The 21,226-nt window shown below is 46.1% G+C and overlaps 1 protein-coding gene and 1 pseudogene across 1 annotated transcript in view; one reads left to right on the top strand and one right to left on the bottom strand.

Moving 5' to 3' along the window:
• Positions 1 to 1,662, top strand: part of nero (deoxyhypusine hydroxylase nero) — a 30,509-nt gene extending 28,847 nt beyond the window's left edge. Inside the window, exon 3 of the mRNA XM_080274459.1 lies at positions 13 to 1,662. Within this exon, the coding sequence (XP_080130585.1) occupies positions 21 to 947 (927 nt within the window). The 5' untranslated portion in view covers positions 13 to 20 and the 3' untranslated portion in view covers positions 948 to 1,662. The remainder of the gene's footprint in view (positions 1 to 12) is intronic.
• Positions 1,663 to 18,105: 16,443 nt separating this feature from the next.
• On the bottom strand, positions 18,106 to 19,084 carry LOC145401946 (uncharacterized; annotated as a pseudogene).
• Positions 19,085 to 21,226: the final 2,142 nt, after the last annotated feature.

Genomic DNA, 21,226 nt, shown 5'->3' with positions numbered 1-21,226 from the left:
TTTTTTTTCCAGGTATCATAATGGTGCAGGATAGTCATGTGGAAGCAATCGGAGGGATACTGGCTGATCCAGCCCGACCGCTAAAGGAACGCTTCCGCGCACTCTTCACTCTGAGGAACCTTGGAGGTACCTCTGCCATCACTGCTATTGCACACTGCTTCAATGACCCTTCTGCTCTTCTAAAACATGAACTTGCTTACTGTCTTGGGCAAATGGGAGACACAGAAGCCATTCCAATTCTTGTGGATGTGTTGAAAGATGAAAAACAGGAGCCTATGGTGCGACATGAGGCAGGCGAAGCACTTGGTGCCATCGGGGACCCCTCAGTATTGGACATCTTACGGAAATACAGCTCAGACCCTGTGGTGGAGGTAGCTGAAACCTGTCAGTTGGCAGTGGGAAGAATAGAGTGGCTACAGAACAAGACAGCTAATGATGACAAGGTAACAGGTACCAAGTTCCTCTCTGTGGACCCTGCTCCTCCTTCTACTGAGACTGATATAGACAAACTAAAAAGCAGGCTGCTTGATGAGTCCCTCTCTCTTTTTGACCGCTACTGTGCAATGTTTGCACTGCGTAATGCTAACACCAAAGAGAGTGCTAAAGCACTTGTTGCAGGATTTAAATGTTCCAGTGCACTTTTCCGCCATGAAATCGGGTACGTGTTGGGTCAGATGTCTAATGACTGTGTCGTGGAGGACCTGGCAGAAGTGGTGAGGAATAAAAATGAAAATGAAATGGTGCGTCATGAGGCAGCAGAAGCTCTAGGGGCCATTGCATCAGATTCTGCATTGGTGGTATTGAAGGAGTACCTAGGGGACAGTGCCAGGGTGGTACGAGAAAGCTGTGAGGTGGCATTAGACATGAGTGAATATGAACACAGTGGCCAGTTTCAGTATGCTGACAGTCTGGTGAAATTACAGGAACAAGAGAAGGTCGCATCATGAGTAGATGCGTAAGTTAAGGCACAAGAGGTACTGGTATATATTTATCATTTTTATGATGAGGAAATGGAAACTGTGAGTGCATCTAAGTGCTTGGGTAGTGTGATGAGTAAGAATGAAGTTTGGAGGATGAAGTGTTTGAAAGGGTACAGCAAGGAAGAAAGGTTGCTGGTTCTTTGAAAGCAGTGATAAACAATAGGGATTTGAGCAAAGAAATAAAGAAGTCACTGCATGATAGTATTATGATATCACATTACTATCATGCAGTGAAGCATGGACCTTATTAGAAGGACACAAGTCAAGATTGAGAGAAGTAGAAATGAGTTATTTGAGAGGAGCATGTGGAGTTACATGGAGAGACGACTGACAATTGAGGAAGTAAAGGAGCGTTGTGGTTTGGATGTGGATGTGATAGAAAGCATTAGGAGAAATACATTGAGGTTGTTTTTCCATGTGGAGAGGATGGAGAGTAAGAGACTAATGAGGAGAGTGTATGTGAGTGAGATGGAGGGGGGGAGGAAAGGAAGAGGGATACCAAGGATATGATAGAGGGGTGGAGTGGAGAGGTACATGAGAGAGGGGAGTGTGAGCTTGGGGGAGGGCAGTGAAATGGAGGAGGACAAGGCGACATGGAAGCGATTTGTTTGTGGCCACTCCTTACGGGATTAAGGCATCTGGCAATAGATAGATAGATCTTTTTTTTTTATTTCTGATATTACCTACTGATGATTGTGTCCAAGAATATACATTATTGAACATATTATCTTTGTTATTACTGCCTGGAAGTGAGGGTTAATTTGTATGATATGCCAGTCTGCTTATTGTGTAATGTACAGTATTACTGTATTGTGGTGCAGCAAGGTGGGGTGTTATGGAAAAGTGAGTTAGTACCAAACATTATCAAACTGATAGAACATGTTTGCTGTACTTTTTCTAATATTTAATTACAGTACAGAGTATAGATATGTAATAGTAATATCAGTTTTTACTGTTGACAGATTTTTATTGATTTTGGGGGGTAGAATAACAAAATTGTAATGCATTGTAATGTTCTGTATCATCAGTCTTTGATACAGTAATGCGGGAAACATCATAACATTTCTTGAAAAGATTGAATCATAGCAGTTTTGATGTGAAGGTTTGTGGTGAATAATTATCAGCAGACATTTCTGTTTTCTCTGTGGCTGTATCGTCGGCTTGTTTTTCTCGAGTTGCCTGATGATAGTTTTCCATCATTATATCCTCTACAGTGGTTGCTTCTGTAGTGATTATATCTCTAATATCTTGGTCATTTGTGTCGTGAAACCCTGAACCAGGCACCAGACGAGCATGCTGTGCAGCTTATTACACAGCGTCCTCAACAGACTGCAGCTGGCCTCATACACTACCGCGGCAGTCTGTTAGTAAGCCAGTCAAAAGTTTCCACCAAGCATGATGGCTTGTTGCCTCACTAACTTCTCTCCATGATTTAACCACCATATCAACAGCTGTCTTTGTTAAATTTGTTTCTCCAAAAATCATTCACAGCCCTGTCAGCCTCTGCAGTGGCATTATTACCCTCTACATCATCATTATCATTATCATCATCATCATCATCATCATCATCATCATCATCGGTGGTATCACGTTCAAGGCTGTGAAGTTCATCCCTTGTGTCCGTGGCCATAAACATAAGTCGGTATTTCCTCTTTTCAAAAGTGGTTTTCACATTATTTATCACTTCCTGATCAAGTTGTTGAAGGAGTGGAGATGTCTTTGGAGGCAGAAACACAAATGTTAGGGTGACAACCTAATAGTAAAGATGAGTCTAAGAATAATAGAATGTTAAAATTAATGTTGTTGTGTTCACAGAATAATTTTACTTCATTTTCAGACAATTCCTTGAACCACTTAAGTGACAGTTAAGAAGACATCCGTCCCTTAGCACTCAACCAAGAAACATTTAAGGAATCCATATTACATTTCTTGTAAGCTCTTGGTTGTTTAGCAGTGTGCACAATTGTTGGTTTTGCACAAACCATCCACATTCACTGCAGAAAGAACTGTCAGACAATCTTTCATCTTCCTTCCATGCATTTGTTTGCATCTTGAAGTTATAAAAGTTCTTGATGGTAACTTCTTCCAGTATAATGAAGCTTTGTCCATGGACGATAGTTCCCAGCTTGAATGATCTGTTTTAATTCTTCTGGATAGTCTGCTGCACCTTCATGATCAGCACTTGCAGGTTCTCCATGGACACCAATATTCTTGATCTTGTTGCAAATCTTAAATGAATGAAGCCACCCTTGTGATGCAATGAACTTCACTGGTTTCTCGATCCTCATCCTGACGACTGCTTCATAGAACAGGTGTTGTGTTGATAATCGTTTTCGTTTTCATTTTGTAGGCTCCAACATGCTTGTATGCATCGGCCTTGGTCAGCTAATGGTGGCTCTCCATGCTGCTCAATCTGTGACAGCCTTCCTGTTCAGTCCCTGAACCCTGAGGTCACACGTAATGACCTTGTCCCACGTCTTTCTTGGTCTACCCCTCGCAACCCCACCCCTAATATTAACACTTCCTACCTTCCTCACCCCATTATCATCCCCCATCCTCTCCACATCCCCAAACCATCTCAATCTACCTCTCCTCATCACAACACCAATACACTCCAGTCCCATCCTACCTCTCAACTCTTCCATCGTAAACCCAGGCCTTGCACGTAGGGACGCACTACACATCCACCTAATCATTGTCATTTCTGTACGTTTGAGCCTGCAAATATCTTCTTCCTTTACTGCCCAGGTCACACTACCATACATCATACTCCTAACAGATGCTGCATACAAAGACCCCTTAGCACATAGGGAGAGTCATCTCAATGTCAGGAGAGGCAACAGCTCCTGAACTTCTCACCGTAGCCACAGAGCTAGCCCTAGCCCCACCTCAAGCACATAACATGTCTCCCAAATAAGAGAACTCTTCCACACACTTAAGAGACTCACCAGCAAGTTCAATCCTTTCACGCCTGACAATCTCCACATGCTCTCCCCAACACGCCATGCACATAAAATTAGCATTATCTCGCAGTCTACCTCTAATACCACTACACCTCTTGTGCACCCATTTATCACAAACACTGCACAAGATGGAATTACTTCCCACATCCTTGTGGCAAACTGCACATGGCCACTCTCCTTTTTCTTTGACTGTACCACCCCCAACCCTAGATATCATCACTTTTGTTTTATTTGCATTTACTCTTAAGCCCTTGTGCCCCATACCATCTCTCCACTTCCTAAATCTTTCCTCCGCCTCCCTTTCGTTCTCTGCAATCAACACCAAATCATCAGCAAACAACATCTCCAACGGGAGTCTGTTTCTGAAGTCACGTGAGAGGGCTTCAGGTACCATGATGAACAACATGGGACTCAAAACTGACTCCTGATGCTCACCAACATGCACAGAAAACTCATCACTCAAATCTCCATTCACTCATACCTGGGTGCTCGAACATAGCCATAACCATCCTAACCAGCTACTCCTCCAAGCCAAGCTTTCTCATTGCCCACTTCACCACCTCTTAGGGACTATGTCAAAAGCCTTTTCCAAATCAACAAAAACAAAATACAGATCCCATTTTTTTCCAATATACTGTATTTTTCCTGAAGCTGTTGAACAATGAATATGGCATCAGTGGTCCCCCTGCCTGGCATCAACCCAAACTGCATCTCATCAATATTCACTCTTTCTCTCATCATACCTTCTAGAACTCTCTCCATTACCTTCATTATCTGATCTAAAAGCTTTATACCTCCATAATTTCCTTTTTTCCAGGGCATCACCCTTCCCTTTATACACATTTACAATTACACTCTTCAACCAATCATCTGGGACAACAAACTCATATAAAATCATATTTATCAAGTCAGTGACTAACCTCACCCCTATATCTCCTGAGTCCTTCAACATTTCGGCAGTCAGCCCAGACACATCTGTCTTCCCCACCTGCATCCTGCCTGTTGTTTCATTCACAGTGGCAGCGTCAATTAAAGGCCAAGGGCCAAACACTGGATTTGCTGGCTCCAAACCTTCCCTGTCCTAGTCAAACTCCTCATTCAACAACCAGCTATAATGCTCTCTCCCTGCGCTTTAATATCCCCACTGTTCACCACTACCCTTCCTTCATCATTCTTCACACACTGCTCACCTATAATATCCCGATTATCCCTCTTCATCTGATTTGCCACCTTAAATATCACATTTTTCCTTTCCTCATAATTTAGGTTATCAATTAAAAGTTTGTGACTCAGACTTCGACCTGTATGCCTCTCTTCTATCCCAGCGCTTGACAGCCAAGTATTCTTCCTTGTTATCACCCTTCTTCCATTCACGGAGGAACTTTCTTTCTCCATAACTGCAGCTACTACACCCTTATCCTACCACCAGGTTACTTTATGTCTTGGTGGGCGTCCTATCCAACCGCATATTACATCATTAACTCTCAAGAGGTTGTTCTTGAGGGCTCTGTACTGTTCATTAATGCCTCTGTCCACGGCTCCCTGTTCAGCCACTGTTTTCCTCACCTCGCTGTAGAAGGCATCCCGTACTGGAATTCACTGGTAAATTTCTCTTCGCTTGTCTTTCTATATGGGGGCACGGTGGCTCAGTGGTAGAGCATCAAACTCGTTATCGGGGGATTGCGAGTTCCAGAGTTGGGAAATGTGCACCCGGGACCACACACCTAGGGCCGAGATTGCCCCTCAAACCACTCCAGGGTTAATTCACTCCCCAGAGTGATCAGTGGGGGGGACCATCCGTGGGCGAGAAAGAGGAACAGACACTTACTGTTCCAAACTAACAGTGAAGGGAGGTAACTGAGTACTAGCTAATCCTAGACGTCACAAGAAGGGTGAAAAAAAAAAAAAAAAAACTAATACCGGTGAGGCAACCCTACAGAGCTGTGGAGAGAGCAGAGAGAAACACGTCTACACCCTCTGCGACCATGCATGAAAGTCCTGTTGGTGGTCAGCTCACCCGGAAGGTAGTCTCTTATTCCTGCAATGGTGGCGGCGGGCGAGCTCCGGGTCATAGGGGCGTGCGGCCCCGGCGGACTTATGTCCATGTCGCCCGGAGTCCGGGCGCGCTGTATATGCTCCTCGGTGGGCTCCTTCTGGGGGTGTTAGGTTGCCCTCCGTGACATTATACTGCATTTTAGCGTCACACTGTAATACCATACAAACAAAATCAGATAGATACAAGCAGAATATGTTGTAGAGTTAGACTGCGCATGACTGATTTTACAGTACTTCGTGTGTATGTGTGTGTAATGAATTCACCGGGTCGGTCAGGATCACTTGATGGTCGTGATAGTCAGCTTTTACCCTCCCGGAAGGGAGCTGAGAGCTCATATAGTCAGATCTAAGGGCAAGGCTGTGACCTTCACACAAGCACACACCCATCCCCTTGCTCAAGGACAGTAACCACCCACTTCGTCAGTGAAACTTTTCACAGCCTGAGCGAGGCGCGAACTCCCGTCTACCAGTTGGCAAGCGAGAACGTTACCACTGCACCAGCGAGTGTGTGTGTGTGTGCTGATATTGTGTAAAGCATGCGATTTTTTTTTCCTATCGACCATTGAGGCCGGAGCCCCTGGTCATTAAGGCAATATATATATATATATATATATATATATATATATATATATATATATATATATATATATATATATATATATATGAACATACACACTTTCATGCACACGTACATATATATAGATAATAATTTTATTTTATTATTTTTTTGTATTTTTATTTTTTTTTATTTTTTTTTTTTTAACCTTATATTACTTTTAAACAAAAATACTCAATCTAAAGACCCTAAAACTAACCACCTAACAGACAAATCGCTAACCTATACTAAAACCTAAGAGACAAATAACTAGACCTACACGAATGGTAAAAAAGCCTCGACCAAGAGAACACCATCGACTGCAGATATGAAATTCCTTTCTACATTACATACCTGCACTCATCACCTGGTGACTGTCAGTCTAGGCACAACCTAATATAGGCATGCGATTTGAGGATCAACTGTATTTCAACTTTTACTGGGCATTATTGGTACTGAAACAAACAAAAGGACATATCTTAGTTCAGTTCATATTTTTCAGTATTACCTATATATATATATATATACAGTATATATATATATATATATATATATATATATATATATATATATATATATATATATATATATATATATATATATATATAATGCCCATGATCAGCATGCTAGAATTCTCCATCATCATCATCATCACTCATATTCTTAAGGAAAATTCACAGCGGGCCCATATTTACGGAAAAAATTCATCCCACTTGCACCTCCACGACTAGAGAGAGGAAGAGAGAGAGCAAATGCCAGCTGCATAGAAGCCAAAATCACCTGCATTGGCCAAGGTAAAAATGGAGTTCGTCACTGATAAGGGGACGCAAATGGCATTGTTCCCCTTCTGTATATTTTCTTTCTGTTGCTTTCCTTTATATTGTCTGGGTGTAATGAGATAATGATCAAATTATCTTTTGCAGTAAGTTAGCTGGAGAGAGAGAGAGTGAGAGAGCAAATTAACCCTTACATGAAGTTAGACGGAGAGAGAGAGAGAGAGAATGAATGAATGGATTATTTATGTATCTAGCCAGATGGAACAATCCCATAAAGGATGGCCGTTTGTATTTGAGTTAGTTTTACGGGGAGGGACACTAACCCTTCGCCAACCCACTTGTTGGCATGTAGGGAACACTTGTGGGTTGGTTACATAGTTACCACCCAGCGTTGTAAGCGGTTTCCTGGTTTACAGGAAACCATTTGGCTTGTCACTCTATGTAAAGCCACCTGAAAAGGAAAGAAGTGTTATGCTGGTGCATGCTTAGTTCCTTTGGGTTCATCTAAACAGGGAGGAATACACAAAACACGCTTCCATTACAGTTTAACAGTACAAGGTAGACAAACTCAGGATGGCTATACTACAGATTTATCATTCTTAACTCCTGATACAACCCTGATAGGCGAAGTTGATGGTATAAGACAAAGGGAGATAAATGGTTGACTTGTGTTTGGGGTCTCAATCTGAGGGTCTGGAGGAAACCTCTCCCTTCTATCGTACTGGAGGTCACCACCAGGACTATGCACTGGAAAGCGAGGAGGCCTGGGTGGTGAGGCTACATCTGTACATGCGGGTGTTGTGGTGTGTGGAGTAAGGTAGGAATAAGGTCGGTAGGGGGAGACTACGACTCTGGTTCTGAAGGTGAGGAACCCAATGTTCTCTCTATGGACCTTGTGGGGGCAGACGTGAGTGTATTTTGTTCCCTGAGTGGGTACGTGGGGAATCTAGAAGGGACCTGAGAAAGCCTGGACAGCAGGGTCATATACTGTTGTCCCTGGGATCTCCTTTCCAGGTGTTGGGGGAAGGGACTGATAGGGTGTGAGAGGGGGAGCACAAGAAGGGGATTCACTCCGAGGGTTGGGGAATCTGGCTGTAGTCGGTCCGGATCAGGGATATGTCGTGGCCTCTCCAGAGCTGAACCGCCTCTAGCAAGTTCAGATGTCAAGGAGGGATACCGGAACCCTCCATGCCTGAACTGCATTCATCAAGCTCAGCAAAGGCACGTTGGGACCCCTTAACATAATCATGTCTAGCAAGTTCAGAGGTCAAGAAGGCACGTCGAGATTTCTTCTTAGCTGAACCATGTCTAACAAGCTCAGAGGCTGAAGAGGGACGTCGTGACTCCTGTGTGGCTGAACCATGTCTAGCAAATTCAGAGGCCGAAGAGGGACAGCGGAACCCCGTTGCTGAACTGCATCTAGCAAGTTCAGTGGGTACATCACATCTAGCCAACATATAAGGATCGTGTCTAGCCAACCCAATATCTGAGAAGCATCTACCCTTCCCTGTAGGGGAGGCGCGGTAGCACAGTGGTAGCGCGCTGGACCTGTGATCGGGGGATTGCAAGTTCGAGCCTCGCCCGGGCTGCCGTGCCGGGAGGGGTAGCTCCCTTCTGTAACCCTAGCGGGGCTATATAGTCCAATACAGGGCTTAGCTCGGGGGAATCCATTTCTCCCATACCCTTCCCTGTAGTGCCATCTCTAGCAAGCACTGGATTGAAGAACTCCGGTCGCTGGCAGTACTTGGGGCTCGGGCTGCAACTCATGATTAGAGGGTCTGCCAGTGACTGCGCGCACGTGCACCCTATTCCCCTCTTGCTCAGACGATTGGATTGTAGCTATTCTGTCCATACGACCTGACTGCTGGTGATGGTTTTCTGTGGCACGCTGGTTTTCTGTAGTCATAGCTGGAGCGGGGACTGAGGTAAGTGACCTCATCCCGGGCACGTTACCACCCTCACTGTTTTTTTCTCATTGGTGACTGTGGATGGTTTGATTTTTTCAGGGCGTGGTAACAGGACATTGATTAGTTGTTTGGCTTCCTTGTTGGGTCCTTGACGAGGATAAGAGACTGGTGAGGGTAGGTTGCCAGTACACGCAGTAGGTGATGGGGATTTTGGATTCTCTTCGTGTGTTACGTATGAATCTGGGGGAAATAGCAGTCAGATAGATTATTTTTTTGGTTAGGAGGACTGATAGGAGGTTATTGAAGGATGTTAAAGTTATAGGAAGTGAGGAGTGTGTGCAGCAGCTCAAACTATTGATTTGTGATAAGGTGCTTAAAGAACGAGTGATGAAAAAGAGGACTTAAGTACCTAGGAGGAAAATATGGAAGCTGAAAAACCAAGTAGTCATAGCTGGAGCGGAGACTGAGGTAAGTGACCTCATCCCGGGCACGTTGAATAGGGAGCTGTAAACAGAGGCGTTAATGAACAGTACAGAGCCCTCAAGAACAACTCTTGAGAGTTACTGATGTAACATGCGGTTGGACAAGAGGGCCACCAAGACGCAAAGTAACTTGGTGGTGGGATGAGGGTGAAGAAGCTGCAGTTAAGGAGAAAAGAAGGCTTTTCCGAGAATGGAAGAAGGGTGGTAGCAAGGAGGAATAATTGGCTGCAAAGCATAGGGCTAGAAGAGAGGTATACAGGGCTAAGTCTGAGTCACAGAGACTTTTACTTGATAACCTAAATCATGAAGAAAGGAAAAATATGATATTCAAGGTGGCAAATCAGATGAAGAGAGAGAATTATAGGTGAGCAGTGTGTGAAGAATGATGAAGGAAGGGTAGCGGTGAACAGTGAGGACATTAAAGATGCATGGAGAGAGCATTATAGCCGGTTGTTGAATGAGGAGTTTGGCTGGGACAGGGAAGGTTTGGAGCCAGTACATTCAGTGTTTGGCTCTTGGCCTTTGATTGATGCTGCTACTGTGAGTGAGGCAATAGGCAGGATGAAGGTGGGGAAGGCAGCAGGTGTGTCTGGGTTGACTGCCGAAATGTTGAAGGACTCAGGAGATATAGGGGTGAGGTTAGTCACTGACCTGATAAATATGATTATTTATGAGTGTGTTGTCCCAGATGATTGGCTGAAGAGTGTAATTGTAAATGTGTATAAAGGGAAGGGTGATGCCCAGGAAAGAGGAAATTATAGAGGTATAAAGCTTTTAGATGAGATAATGAAGATAATGGAGAGAGTTTTAGAAGGACGATTAGAGAAAGAGTGAATATTGATGAGATACAGTTTGGGTTTATGCCAGGTAGGGGGACCACTAATGCCATATTCATTGTTCAACAGCTTCAGGAAAAATATATTGGTGGGAGAAGGGATCTGTATTTTGTTTTTGTTGATTTCGAAAAGGCCTTTGACAGAGTCCCTAGAGAGGTGGTGAAGTGGGCAATGAGAAAGCTTGGCTTGGAGCAGTGGCTGGTTAGGGTGGTTATGGTTATGTATGTGGGTGCTCGCACCCAGGTAAGAGTAAATGGAGATTTGAGTGATGAGTTTTCCGTGAATGTTGGTGTGCATCTGGGGTCAGTTTTGAATCTCATGTTGTTTATCATGGTACTTGAACCCTCTCACGTGACTTTAGAAATGGACTCCCGTGGGAGATGTTGTATGCTGATGATTTGGTGTTGATTGCAGAGAACGAAAGGGAGGCGGAGGAAAGGTTTAGGAAGTGGAGAGATGGTATGGGGCACAAGGGCTTAAGGGTAAATGCAGATAAAACGAAAGTGATGATATCTAGAGTTGGTGGCGGTACTATCAAAGACGAGGGAGAGTGGCTATGTGCAGTTTGGCACAAGGGCGTGGGAAGTAATTCTATCATGTGCGGTGTTTGTGATAAATGGGTGCACAAGAGATGTAGTGGTATCAGAGGTAGACTGCGAGATAATTCTGATTTTATGTGTACGGCGTGTTGGGGAGAGCAGGTGGAGACTGTCTGTCGTGAAAGGATTGAAAACTTGCTGGTGAATCTCTTGAGTGTGTGGAAGAGTTTTGTTATTTGGGAGACATGTTGTGTGGTGGAGGTGGGGCTGGAGCTAGCTCTGTGGCTAGGGTGAGAAATGGTTGGAAGAAGTTCAGGGAGCTCTTGCCTCTTCTGACACTGAGAGGGCTCTCCCTGCATGCTAAGGGGTCTTTGTATGCAGCATGTGTTAGGAGTGTAATGCTGTATGGTCGTGAGACCTAGGCAGTAAAGGAGGAGGACATTCGCCGGCACAGACATACAGAAATGACAATGATTAGGTGGATGTGTAGTGCGTCCCTGCGTGCAAGGTCCGGGGGGGCTGGGTCTACGATGGAAGAGTTGAGAGGTAGGATGGGACTGGAGTGTATTGGTGTTATGATGAGGAGAGGTAGATTGAGATGGTTTCGACATGTGGAGAGGATGGGGTATGATAATGGGGTGAGGAAGGTGAGAAGTGTTAATATTGGGGGTCGGGTTATGAGTGGTAGACCGAGAAAGACAAGGGACGAGGTCAATAAGTGTGACCTCAGGGTTAAGGGACTGAACAGGGAGGCTGCAATGGATCGTGCAGCGTGGAAAGCCACCATTAGCTGACCAAAGCCGATGCATGCAAGCATGTTGGAGCCTTAAAAACGAAACGAACGAAACGTGTCCAGTGTAGGAGACCCAGATGGCGTAACAGATGAACATGGCGGCGTGGGTTGGATGTGGTTGGAGAGAGAGATGGTGGTGATGGTTGTGGCTGAAAGGGTGGCAAGAAGGCGAATGGTGACCTTTGACCCAGGGTGGACGGGCTGGATGGTGATGAGGTGGGTGATGGGTGCCGGACAGGAAACTGTGGAGTAAATGGGCTGGGTCGTGACGATGTGGGGGACTGACTCCGGTCAGGGGGTTGTGGGGTGGATGGACTGGGTGGTGACAATGAGGGTAAGGTTTGTGGAGATGAGGATGGCTGACTTGTTGCAGTACTGGGTGGAATTGAGAGGGGAGAGAAGTCCAAGGGGGAGGGGGAAGACTGGATAATGTGTTTGGGAATAGCTGAGCAACTGTGGCTGTGGGCAATTGGGAGTGATGGAAGATGGGGTTTTGGTTTCCTTGATATCTGTGTTGGTTTGGTTGGTCTCGAGGGAATTGTATTGTCTGACATGTCAATTGTGGTATACCCTGGCTTCGCCATGAAAATTAATGATGACCTGGCAACAATTTGGCATGTGCGCGATTTTGAAAGGACCTAGAAACTTTGTCAGGAGTTTATGGTCAAGGGACAATCTAGCAACCATGACTTGCTGGCCCACTTGGTACAGATTGTCGGGGGTGGTTTCGTCCTTCTGCAAGTCTTGGCAGTTTTGCATGTGACTAAATCGGTTCTTGAGGTGAGAGAGTGGGTCAGGTGTGGGTGGCCTGGTCAGTGGTGCCTGGGCCAAGTTCCTTAATGGAATTAGCAGTGGGGGCTCCCCCAAAATGCGTTAGTGGGGCGTGAGGCCATTTTCCTAGGGCAGATTTTCATGCCCCATCATAGGATCTTCACTTGGGAAGGCCAGTCTTCTGTGTTGAGCACGACCAGCCTGGTTCTGAGTTAATTGGCGAGGCTTCAGTGGTTACTTTCACACACACAGTTCCCCAGAGGAAGGTAAGGGGATGAGTGGGAGATGTGATATCCCAATAGCTTGGATAATTGTTCCCAAACTTGCCCAGAGAGATCAGGGGCATTGACAGAATGGAGCGCTTTCAGAAGGCCGAAGTAGGGGAAGATGTTGGTAATTAGGGCCTCAGCGATGGCTGTGGCAGAGTGAGCCTTAGTTGGACAGGTGATTATGAACTTGGAGTAGGTGTCTACAAATGTGATGATGAATGGGATCTCTGATTTGGACAGGATAGGCCTCATCACGTCCACTGCCAGCAGCTGCCATGGTTTGGTGGCTGTAAGGTGCCCGATACTGGGGTCCTAGAGATGTCTTTTGGTAAGGTGCAGCCCCTGCAGGCTTCGACTACTCACCTTTCGACAGTCGATGGCTGGAGTGTCCAGTAGACATCCCTGAAAACCTGAAGTAGCTTTTACTGGCCGAATTGGGGTATAGAGGTGACCCTCTATACGTTCTAAATTTGTGAAGATGGGAGGCATCCACTCTGATTAGTATCCCACCACTGCCACCAGTGTTTGTGCTGGTGCAAACCTAGTTACTTTTTCTTCTAATCAGGGAGGAATACACAAAACACACTTCCAGGACACTCAAGCAGTACAAGGTAAACAGACAAACTCAGGTTGGCTATTCTACATATTTGCTATTATTCTTAACTCCTGATATAACCCTGATAGGTGAAGTTGATGGCATAAGACAAAGGGAGGTAAATAGTCGATTGGTGTGTGGGGTCTTAATCTCAGGGTCTGGGGAAAAGCTGTCTCTTCCATCATAATTGAGGTTGCCACTAGGACTAAGCACTGGAAAGCAAGGAGGCTTATGGGGGGTGAGGCTACATCTGTATGTGTGGGTGTTGTGGTGCGTGGAGTAAGGTAGGGATAAGGCCAGCAGGGGGAGACTATGCCTCTGGTTCCCTGTGGGAACAGACGTGAGTGTATTTTGTTCCCAGAGTGGGTACGTTGGGAATCTAGAAGGGACCCAAGAAAGCCTGAACAGCAAGGTCATATACTGTATTGTTATCCCTGGGATCTTTCCAGGTGTAGGGGGAAGGGGACTGATAGGGTATGAGAGGAGGAGTACAGGAAGGGGATTCACTTCGAGGGTTGGGGTATCTGGCGGTAGTTGGTCCGGGTCAGGGATACATTACGGCTTTGGAGAGCCACCTCCAGCAAGTTCAGATGTCAAGGAGGGATGTTGGGATCCCTCCAAGCCTGAACCGCGTCCAGCAAGTTCAGCAGAGGCACGTCGGGACTTCTTCATAGCTGAACCTGCTAGCAAGTTCAGAGGTCGAAGAGGGACGTCGGGACTCTTGCATGGCTGAACCACGTCTAGTGAGTTCAGAGGCCAAGGAGGGATGGCGGAACTCCTTCATAACTGAACCGCGTCTGGCATTTTCAGAGGCCCAACCGCATCTAGCAAGTTAAGTGGGTACGTTGTGTCCAGCAACCTGGCATCAGAGAAGCATCTAGCCTTTCCTGTAGTGCTGCCCCTAGCAAGCACTGGATTGAAGAGGTCTGTCTCCGGCAGTACTTGGGGCTTGGGCTGCGATGGCGGGTGGGCTGTGACTCAGGGCTAGAGGGTTTGGCAGTGACTGCGTGTGTGCTCCCTGTGCCTCTCTTGCTTGGATGTTCGTATTGTAGCTATTCCGGCCATAGGACCTGACTGCCAGTGGTAGTTTTCTGTGTAGGGCTGGTTTTCTGCGGTCGTAGCAGGAGCAGAGACTGAGGTAAGTGACCTCGTTCCAGACGCTTTCATAAGTGACAGGAAAGATGGGAGATACAGGAAGAGAGGAGGGCAGTCACAGAAAAAGAATGTTGAAGGTGGAGGAAAAGTAGACAGCACTACATCAAGTGAGTGGATGATGGCCGCCACCACCTACCACCATCGGCACCATTCCCTTAACATTAATTTACCCACAGAGAGCATATACTATAATGCTTACGTCAGGTGTGTAGAGGCCAAAATCGCCTGTGTCGGCTTAGGTATAAATAAAAGTTTCGTACTGATGCAAGTTTTTCTCTTTTTATTTATTTTCCATCAGTTACTTTCTGTTATTATTGTAATGCTAGGTGTTTTAGGCTTGGCTTCCCGTTCTGTAAACGCCTATCGTATAGCGGGGCTCTCTTTCGAGACCGGGGCTTAGTCAAATAAGAGAGGCAGGACACAAAAACTCCAGGCAACAACCTTATAATTGTATTGCTTAGTTAGACAGGGGAATCAGTAGATGTTACAAAAACAAGTATACTGGGCGATTATGAACTCTTATATCTAGATATGGTTAATAGTATCTCACAGGATAATGTTTTATGTCACAGTGAAATAGCACTTAAGGCAGAGTGTTCTCAACTAGGGAAATACAGGGTTTCTATATGTGTGGAGTGGCTAAGGTTAATTCACTCTGGGGAGGGTGTGTAAGGCACTGGGGTCTGGTTTTGATTATCGTAGTATAAGACAGTTTCTGATGGTAGAGTGTTCACTTCATTACCCTGCACTCGTATCCTGCTTTTGACTAATTATCATCACTTTCTATACCACTTTGATCTTGTCACTGTATTATTCGGTACCCTGTTGCCTGTATCTATTATGCTCTCCAACGCTGGGTATTGTCACTGATAAGGTCAATTCACTGCTCTACCTAGGCACTGTTTGGTCACTAATATTTCACAGTTAGTGTCACTCTATTACACGTCAGGTGCCAGGGGCACGGGCAGAGGGGCGGCACCGCTCTGTTATTGATGGAGCTGGGCACCACTACGGGCCTCCATACTCAGAGGGCACGGGACCACATGCAGGGGCGTCTGTTCTCGTCCAGAGCTGTGGGTGGCGAAGAGCCCAGCGCTATCAGGGCTGGGGATAGGAGTGTGGCCCTCAGGACTGGGGCCGAATAATTGTCTGAAACGGTCGTTCAGGCTCCTGATGGAGGATGGGGAGTTCCCGCCTGGGAGTTCTGGGGGTGGCTTGGGGTTTCCGAGAGCTGTGGTCCCTGGGGCTTGGTGGCGCGGAGAGGAAGGGGCTGCAGCACCGGTCTGCATCAGGGTCCGTCAGGTGGGTCTCCTCCAGAGCCAGTCGTAGGGATCAAAGGCCAGGCGAGATTACAGGGCCTCTCCAATGCTCCTCTATGCCTGAGACTCCCTCTGAGTCAGGGGTCGGGGAACAGGCATCTGCTACAGGTGGCGGAGTGGCTACAGGCTGTCTCTCGCCGTAGGGCCTGGCTACTGGACGTGGCTTCCTAGGGGCGTGGCTACAGGGCGGCGCCAAGGCCCGGCTACTGGCCATGGCCTGAGAGGGTGGGTGGCTGCCAGCAAACCCAGGGGCACCTTTGGAGTGGCTACAGGCCATCTGACGAAGGTGGGAGCGGCTACAGGCCGTCTCAGGAAACACCTTCGGAACGGCTACAGGCCGTCTCAGGGAACACCTTTGGAGCGGCTACAGGCCGTCTGATGAAGGCGGGAGTGGCTACAGGCCGTCTCCTTCAAGAGGGGGTTGGAGCTGCTACAGGCCATCTCAGGGGGAACACCTTTGGAGTGGCTACAGGGCATCTCAGGGGGAACACCTTTGGAGCAGCTACAGGCCATCTCAGGGGGAACACCTTTGGAGCGGCTACAGGCCATCTCAGGGGGAACACCTTTGGAGCAGCTACAGGCCGTCTCCTCATTACTCTCAGAGCGGCTACAGGCCGTCTCCTTAGCGAGGGGCAAGTGGCTACAGGCCGTCTCAGGGGAAACACCTTCGGAGCAGCTACAGGCCGTCTGATGAAGGCAGGAGCGGCTACAGGCCGTCTCAGGAAGAACACCTTCAGAGTGGCTGCAGGGCATCTCCTGACAAAGGCGGGAGCAGCTACAGGCCGTCTCCTTAGCGAGGGGCAAGCGGCTACAGGCCGTCTCAAGGAAGACACCTTCAGAGTGGCTACAGGCCGTCTCCTGACAAAGGCGGGAGTGGCTACAGGCTGTCTCCTTAAAACCCTCAGAGCGGCTATAGGCCATCTCCTTAAAGAGGGGTGAGCAGCTACAGTCTGTCTCTGGGGTGCTGGCAGGAGCTGGATAGGCAGCTCCACCCCTTAGCAGGTTGGTGAAGGCTCACCCGGAGGGTAGTGCAGTATTCCTGCTGTAGTGATGGCGGGCGGGCTCCGGGTCATAGGGGTGCGCGGCCTGGGCTGACTTAGGCCGTTGTCGCACTGAGTCCCGGCGCACTGCTGCTGCTCCTCTGTGGGCTCCTTGTGAGGGTGTCCGGGTGTTCACGGGGGCACTATGCTGTATTCCTTGTGGGGGTGTCTGGGTGTTCAAGGGGGCACTATGCTGCATTTTAATTATCTTTTGACACGATTAGAGAGAGTTATCCCCTACAATAAGGTAGTTGGGAAGAGAGAGAGAGATTACAGTATACATTACAGGTGCATAGACGCCAAAAGCACTTGCATTGGCTGAGATAAACATAATCTGTTACAGCTGATACAGGGATACAAGTTGTAGTTTTCCCCTTGTATTTATTTTCTCTCTGTTGCGTTCTGTTATAATTCATGGATGTGATGAAAGAAAGGATGTTTGTGCCCCTTCCTTAAAATTTGGTGGAGGAACGGAGAGAACAAACGGATGTGGCAAACGCTTGTGCCAGCTGCAAAGAGGCCAGTTTTGCCCGCGTCGGCTTAGGTAATCAGTCTCCATTATTGATAGAGGAGCATAAGTTGTAATTTTCCCTTTTTATTTATTCTCCCTGTTGCTTGTGGGCTTCTGTAAACACGTCTGCTAAGTAGTTGGGATGTAGTGGGGGTTGCACATTGTATTTTTCCCCTTTCTAATTTTTTCTCTTTCTATTGCTTTCTTTTATAACGAGTGGATGTAGCTTGAAACTGAATAAGCGAGAGGGATAGAAGTAACAGGAGGAGGAAAGGAAAGAAAAGGAAATGAGAGAATGAAGACTGGAGAAAAGAGGAAGAGGAAAAGTGGGAGAAAAATGGAGAGGATGGGAAAGAGGAGAGATGGGTTATGTCGTGTCTGTCAGTGTGCGCTTTTATAATCAAAGCATATTCTTACGTACGGTGGCCAGACGTTTTGGCCACGGAAGGTAGGACATTTGGACCACGGGACAAAAAATGAAAAAAGGAACGTTCTTTACAATAGTATTTTATTTCATTTCACAGTTTACTATTTACATATATTTAAAAATTTGATCCAAGTAAAAAATAGCATTTTCGTTTCACTGTTTACTGTTTACATGTATTGAAAAAGTTGATTCAGGTAAAAAATAGCACAGGTGAAATCGATTTTATGGCTACACGTTGGGCTGTCCACCTCGAAAGTTGTGGCTGATGCCACGAAGGAACTCTGGGATTGTCGTCTTGCCTTCCTTCAGGTCGACCACAAGGTTGTGGAGGCGCGTCTGGAGTTCCTGGTAAACCTTTCCACTCTTGGCAGGGCGAATCACACGTTCCTCCTGGGGCAGGATTCCATCCACGGTGGCAGTGTCTGCTTGCAGACACACGATGAGTTTCCTCACAGTGGAGTTGGCGTGTCCCACCAGGCGGAAAAACTTGTTGTTCCACCCTTCACAGATGTTGTTGGTTCTGGGCTGGTTGCTGAGGATGACGTGGTGCATATTCCATTTCTCGGGTGGGAACATGGGTGGCGTTCAACGTAGATGAACCGGCTTTATGCATCTTGGCCTGGAGTTGACATCCCGGCGATGATGGAGTTGGCCTGAAATGTAGAAGTCGAAGTACTCCAAGAGTGCGGCAGCCTCCTCAGACATGGTAGAACGAAGGTGCGCCATGCCATCTTTGACATCCTCCGGGGACAGGAAGGCGAGCGCACCCACCTAACAACTGTAAACCGAAGCTTCTCTCCTCTCAGTCCTACTCAGCCACATAAGCAGTATAAAATATATGCAAAAGGACATTAAAAAAAAAAAAATTACGAAGTATAAGCCAAATGACATTAAAAAAAACAGAATTAATTTTCGTGACCCAAACGTCCGCTTTTGGTGGCCCCCGTGGCCAAAACGTCCTAGGTTGGTGGCCCATGGCCAAAACGTCAGTGGACCAAACATCCGTGGCCGAAACGTCCTCCATTCCCTACGTACACGTATGTACACAGGACCAGTTTGCATGATACCCATTGTTTAACAAATGAGTGTGTAACAGTGCAGCCTCTTTATACAATACCTCATTATGTGATAAATAGCTGCAACGGTAATTCAGAAGTTATATCCTGTCTTGGTACAACGTGAAAAAATAATTCGTGATTACAATAATATTTTCGACAGCCGCCTCCAAGATTCTCGTGTGGATGCAGTGATGCACGCAAGCCAAGATGGCCACCCGGTGCTTACATTGGCTGTGATCTTTGCCCTTTGTTTTATTTTGTGCATGAAAGGTCACTGAAACACTACTGTTATCGCAAAATAATAGGCCAAGTGCTTAACAAATAGTGCACTGTGCAATATTAAGCGAAGTGATACTGCATCTTTTTGTGTGATCATCCAGGCTCCCCAACTGTATCCCAGCCTTAGGGGTGGGGGGACCCTTGATGTTGACTCGTACCGACATTAGGTGGGTGGCAGTGTAATTCACCGGGTCGGTCAGGATCACTTGATGGTCGTGATCGTCAGCTTTTACCCTCCCGGAAGGGAGCTGAGAGCTCATATAGTCCGATCTAAGGGCAAGGCTGTGACCTTCACACATGCACACACCCGTCCCCTTGCTCAAGGGGGACAGTAACCACCCACTTCGTCAGTGAAACTTTTCGCAACCTGAGCGAGGCGCGAACTCCCGTCCACCAGTTGGCAAGCGAGAGCGTTACCCACTGCACCAGCGAGCGGTGTGTGTGTGTGTGTGTGTGTGTGTGTGTTCTTACCTATTTGTTACCTAATTGTATCTTTACAGGAATGAGTCAAGCTCGTACTGTCCCGTGTTTTAAACCATTTTTATCATACATCTTGAATTTGCGAATTGTTTTGGCACATTATTTCATTAGGTAGTGCAATTGCACTATTTGGGAAACTAAATTTCCTTACATCTTTATCACCTCTCTTTTTTATGCAGTTTTTTTTTTTTGCAGTGTCCTCTTGCTGATGCATCCCCATAGGTTAAGTAATCATTTATGTCTATTTTCTCCTTTCCTGATATGCATTTTATATAGCATAATCATGTCACCTCTTTTCCTTCTCTCCTGTAGTGTTGGTAGATTCAGTTTTTTTTAGTCTTTCTTCGTAGCTTAGATCCCTTAAGCTTGGTACCCATCTTGTAGCGGCCCTTTGAACTTTTTCAATCTTGTCTATGTGTTTTTTGAGATGAGGACTCCAAACTACTGATGCATACTCCAGGGTTGGTATGATGAATGATGTTATTATCTTTCTTAGCATGTCTTCATTTATGTATTTGAACGCTATTCTCATATTTGCAAGCAGTGTATACATGTTCCGTACCTTCTCACTGATGTGGTCAGCCGGAGATTGTCTGTTATTGATAAGCACACCTAGGTCCTTCTCTCTTTGTGATGTGTGTAGGGTTTTATTTCCTAATTTATAATCCCAATCATGTCTTTTTCCATTTTTACCAAACTTGATTACATGACACTTGTCCAAATTGAATTCCATTTGCCATGTATTACTCCATTCATGTAGTTTATTTAATTCTTCTTGTAGCTCTTTACAAGAGTCTGGTAGTAATTCTCCTTTGTATTTTTGCATCATCTGGAAACATATTTAGATAGCTTTCATTTCCAGTGTTACTGTCTATATCATTTATGTACACTAAAAACATGATTGGTGCCAGCACTGAGCCCTGTGGAACTCCGCTAGTCACTTCTCTCCATGATGAGTAATTTCCCCTTAATACTGTTCTCAGTTCTCTTTTTATGAGAAAATCTTGCATCCAACATTACAGTTTGCCTCGAATTCCTCCTTGATGGTACAGTTTCCATAAAAGTCTTTGGTGTGGTACTGTGTCAAATGCTTTCTTGAAATCTAAATAGATACTGTCCACCCATCCTTCTCTTTCCTGTAATGTGTCTCTTACTCTGTCATAGTAGCTAAACAGATTAGTAACACATGATTTTCCTTTTCTGAAACCAAACTGTCTTTCTGCTATCATATTGTGTTCTAGATGATTTACCCAAGCTTTTCTTATAAGCTTTTCTAATACCTTGCTTACAACACTGGTTAGTGATACTGGTCGGTAGTTGAGTGGATTTTGTCTATTCCCTTTCTTGAATAAGGGAACAATGTTTGCTTTCTTCCAAATATCAGGTAGTTTACCTT

The sequence above is a fragment of the Coenobita brevimanus genome, chromosome 57, assembly GCF_032717465.1.
Source record: "Coenobita brevimanus isolate Jiangsu-jjx chromosome 57, ASM3271746v2, whole genome shotgun sequence".
Lineage (NCBI taxonomy): Eukaryota > Metazoa > Arthropoda > Malacostraca > Decapoda > Coenobitidae > Coenobita > Coenobita brevimanus.
Note: the sequence above shows the minus strand (reverse complement) of the source record. Positions and strands in the feature narration are given on the sequence as shown.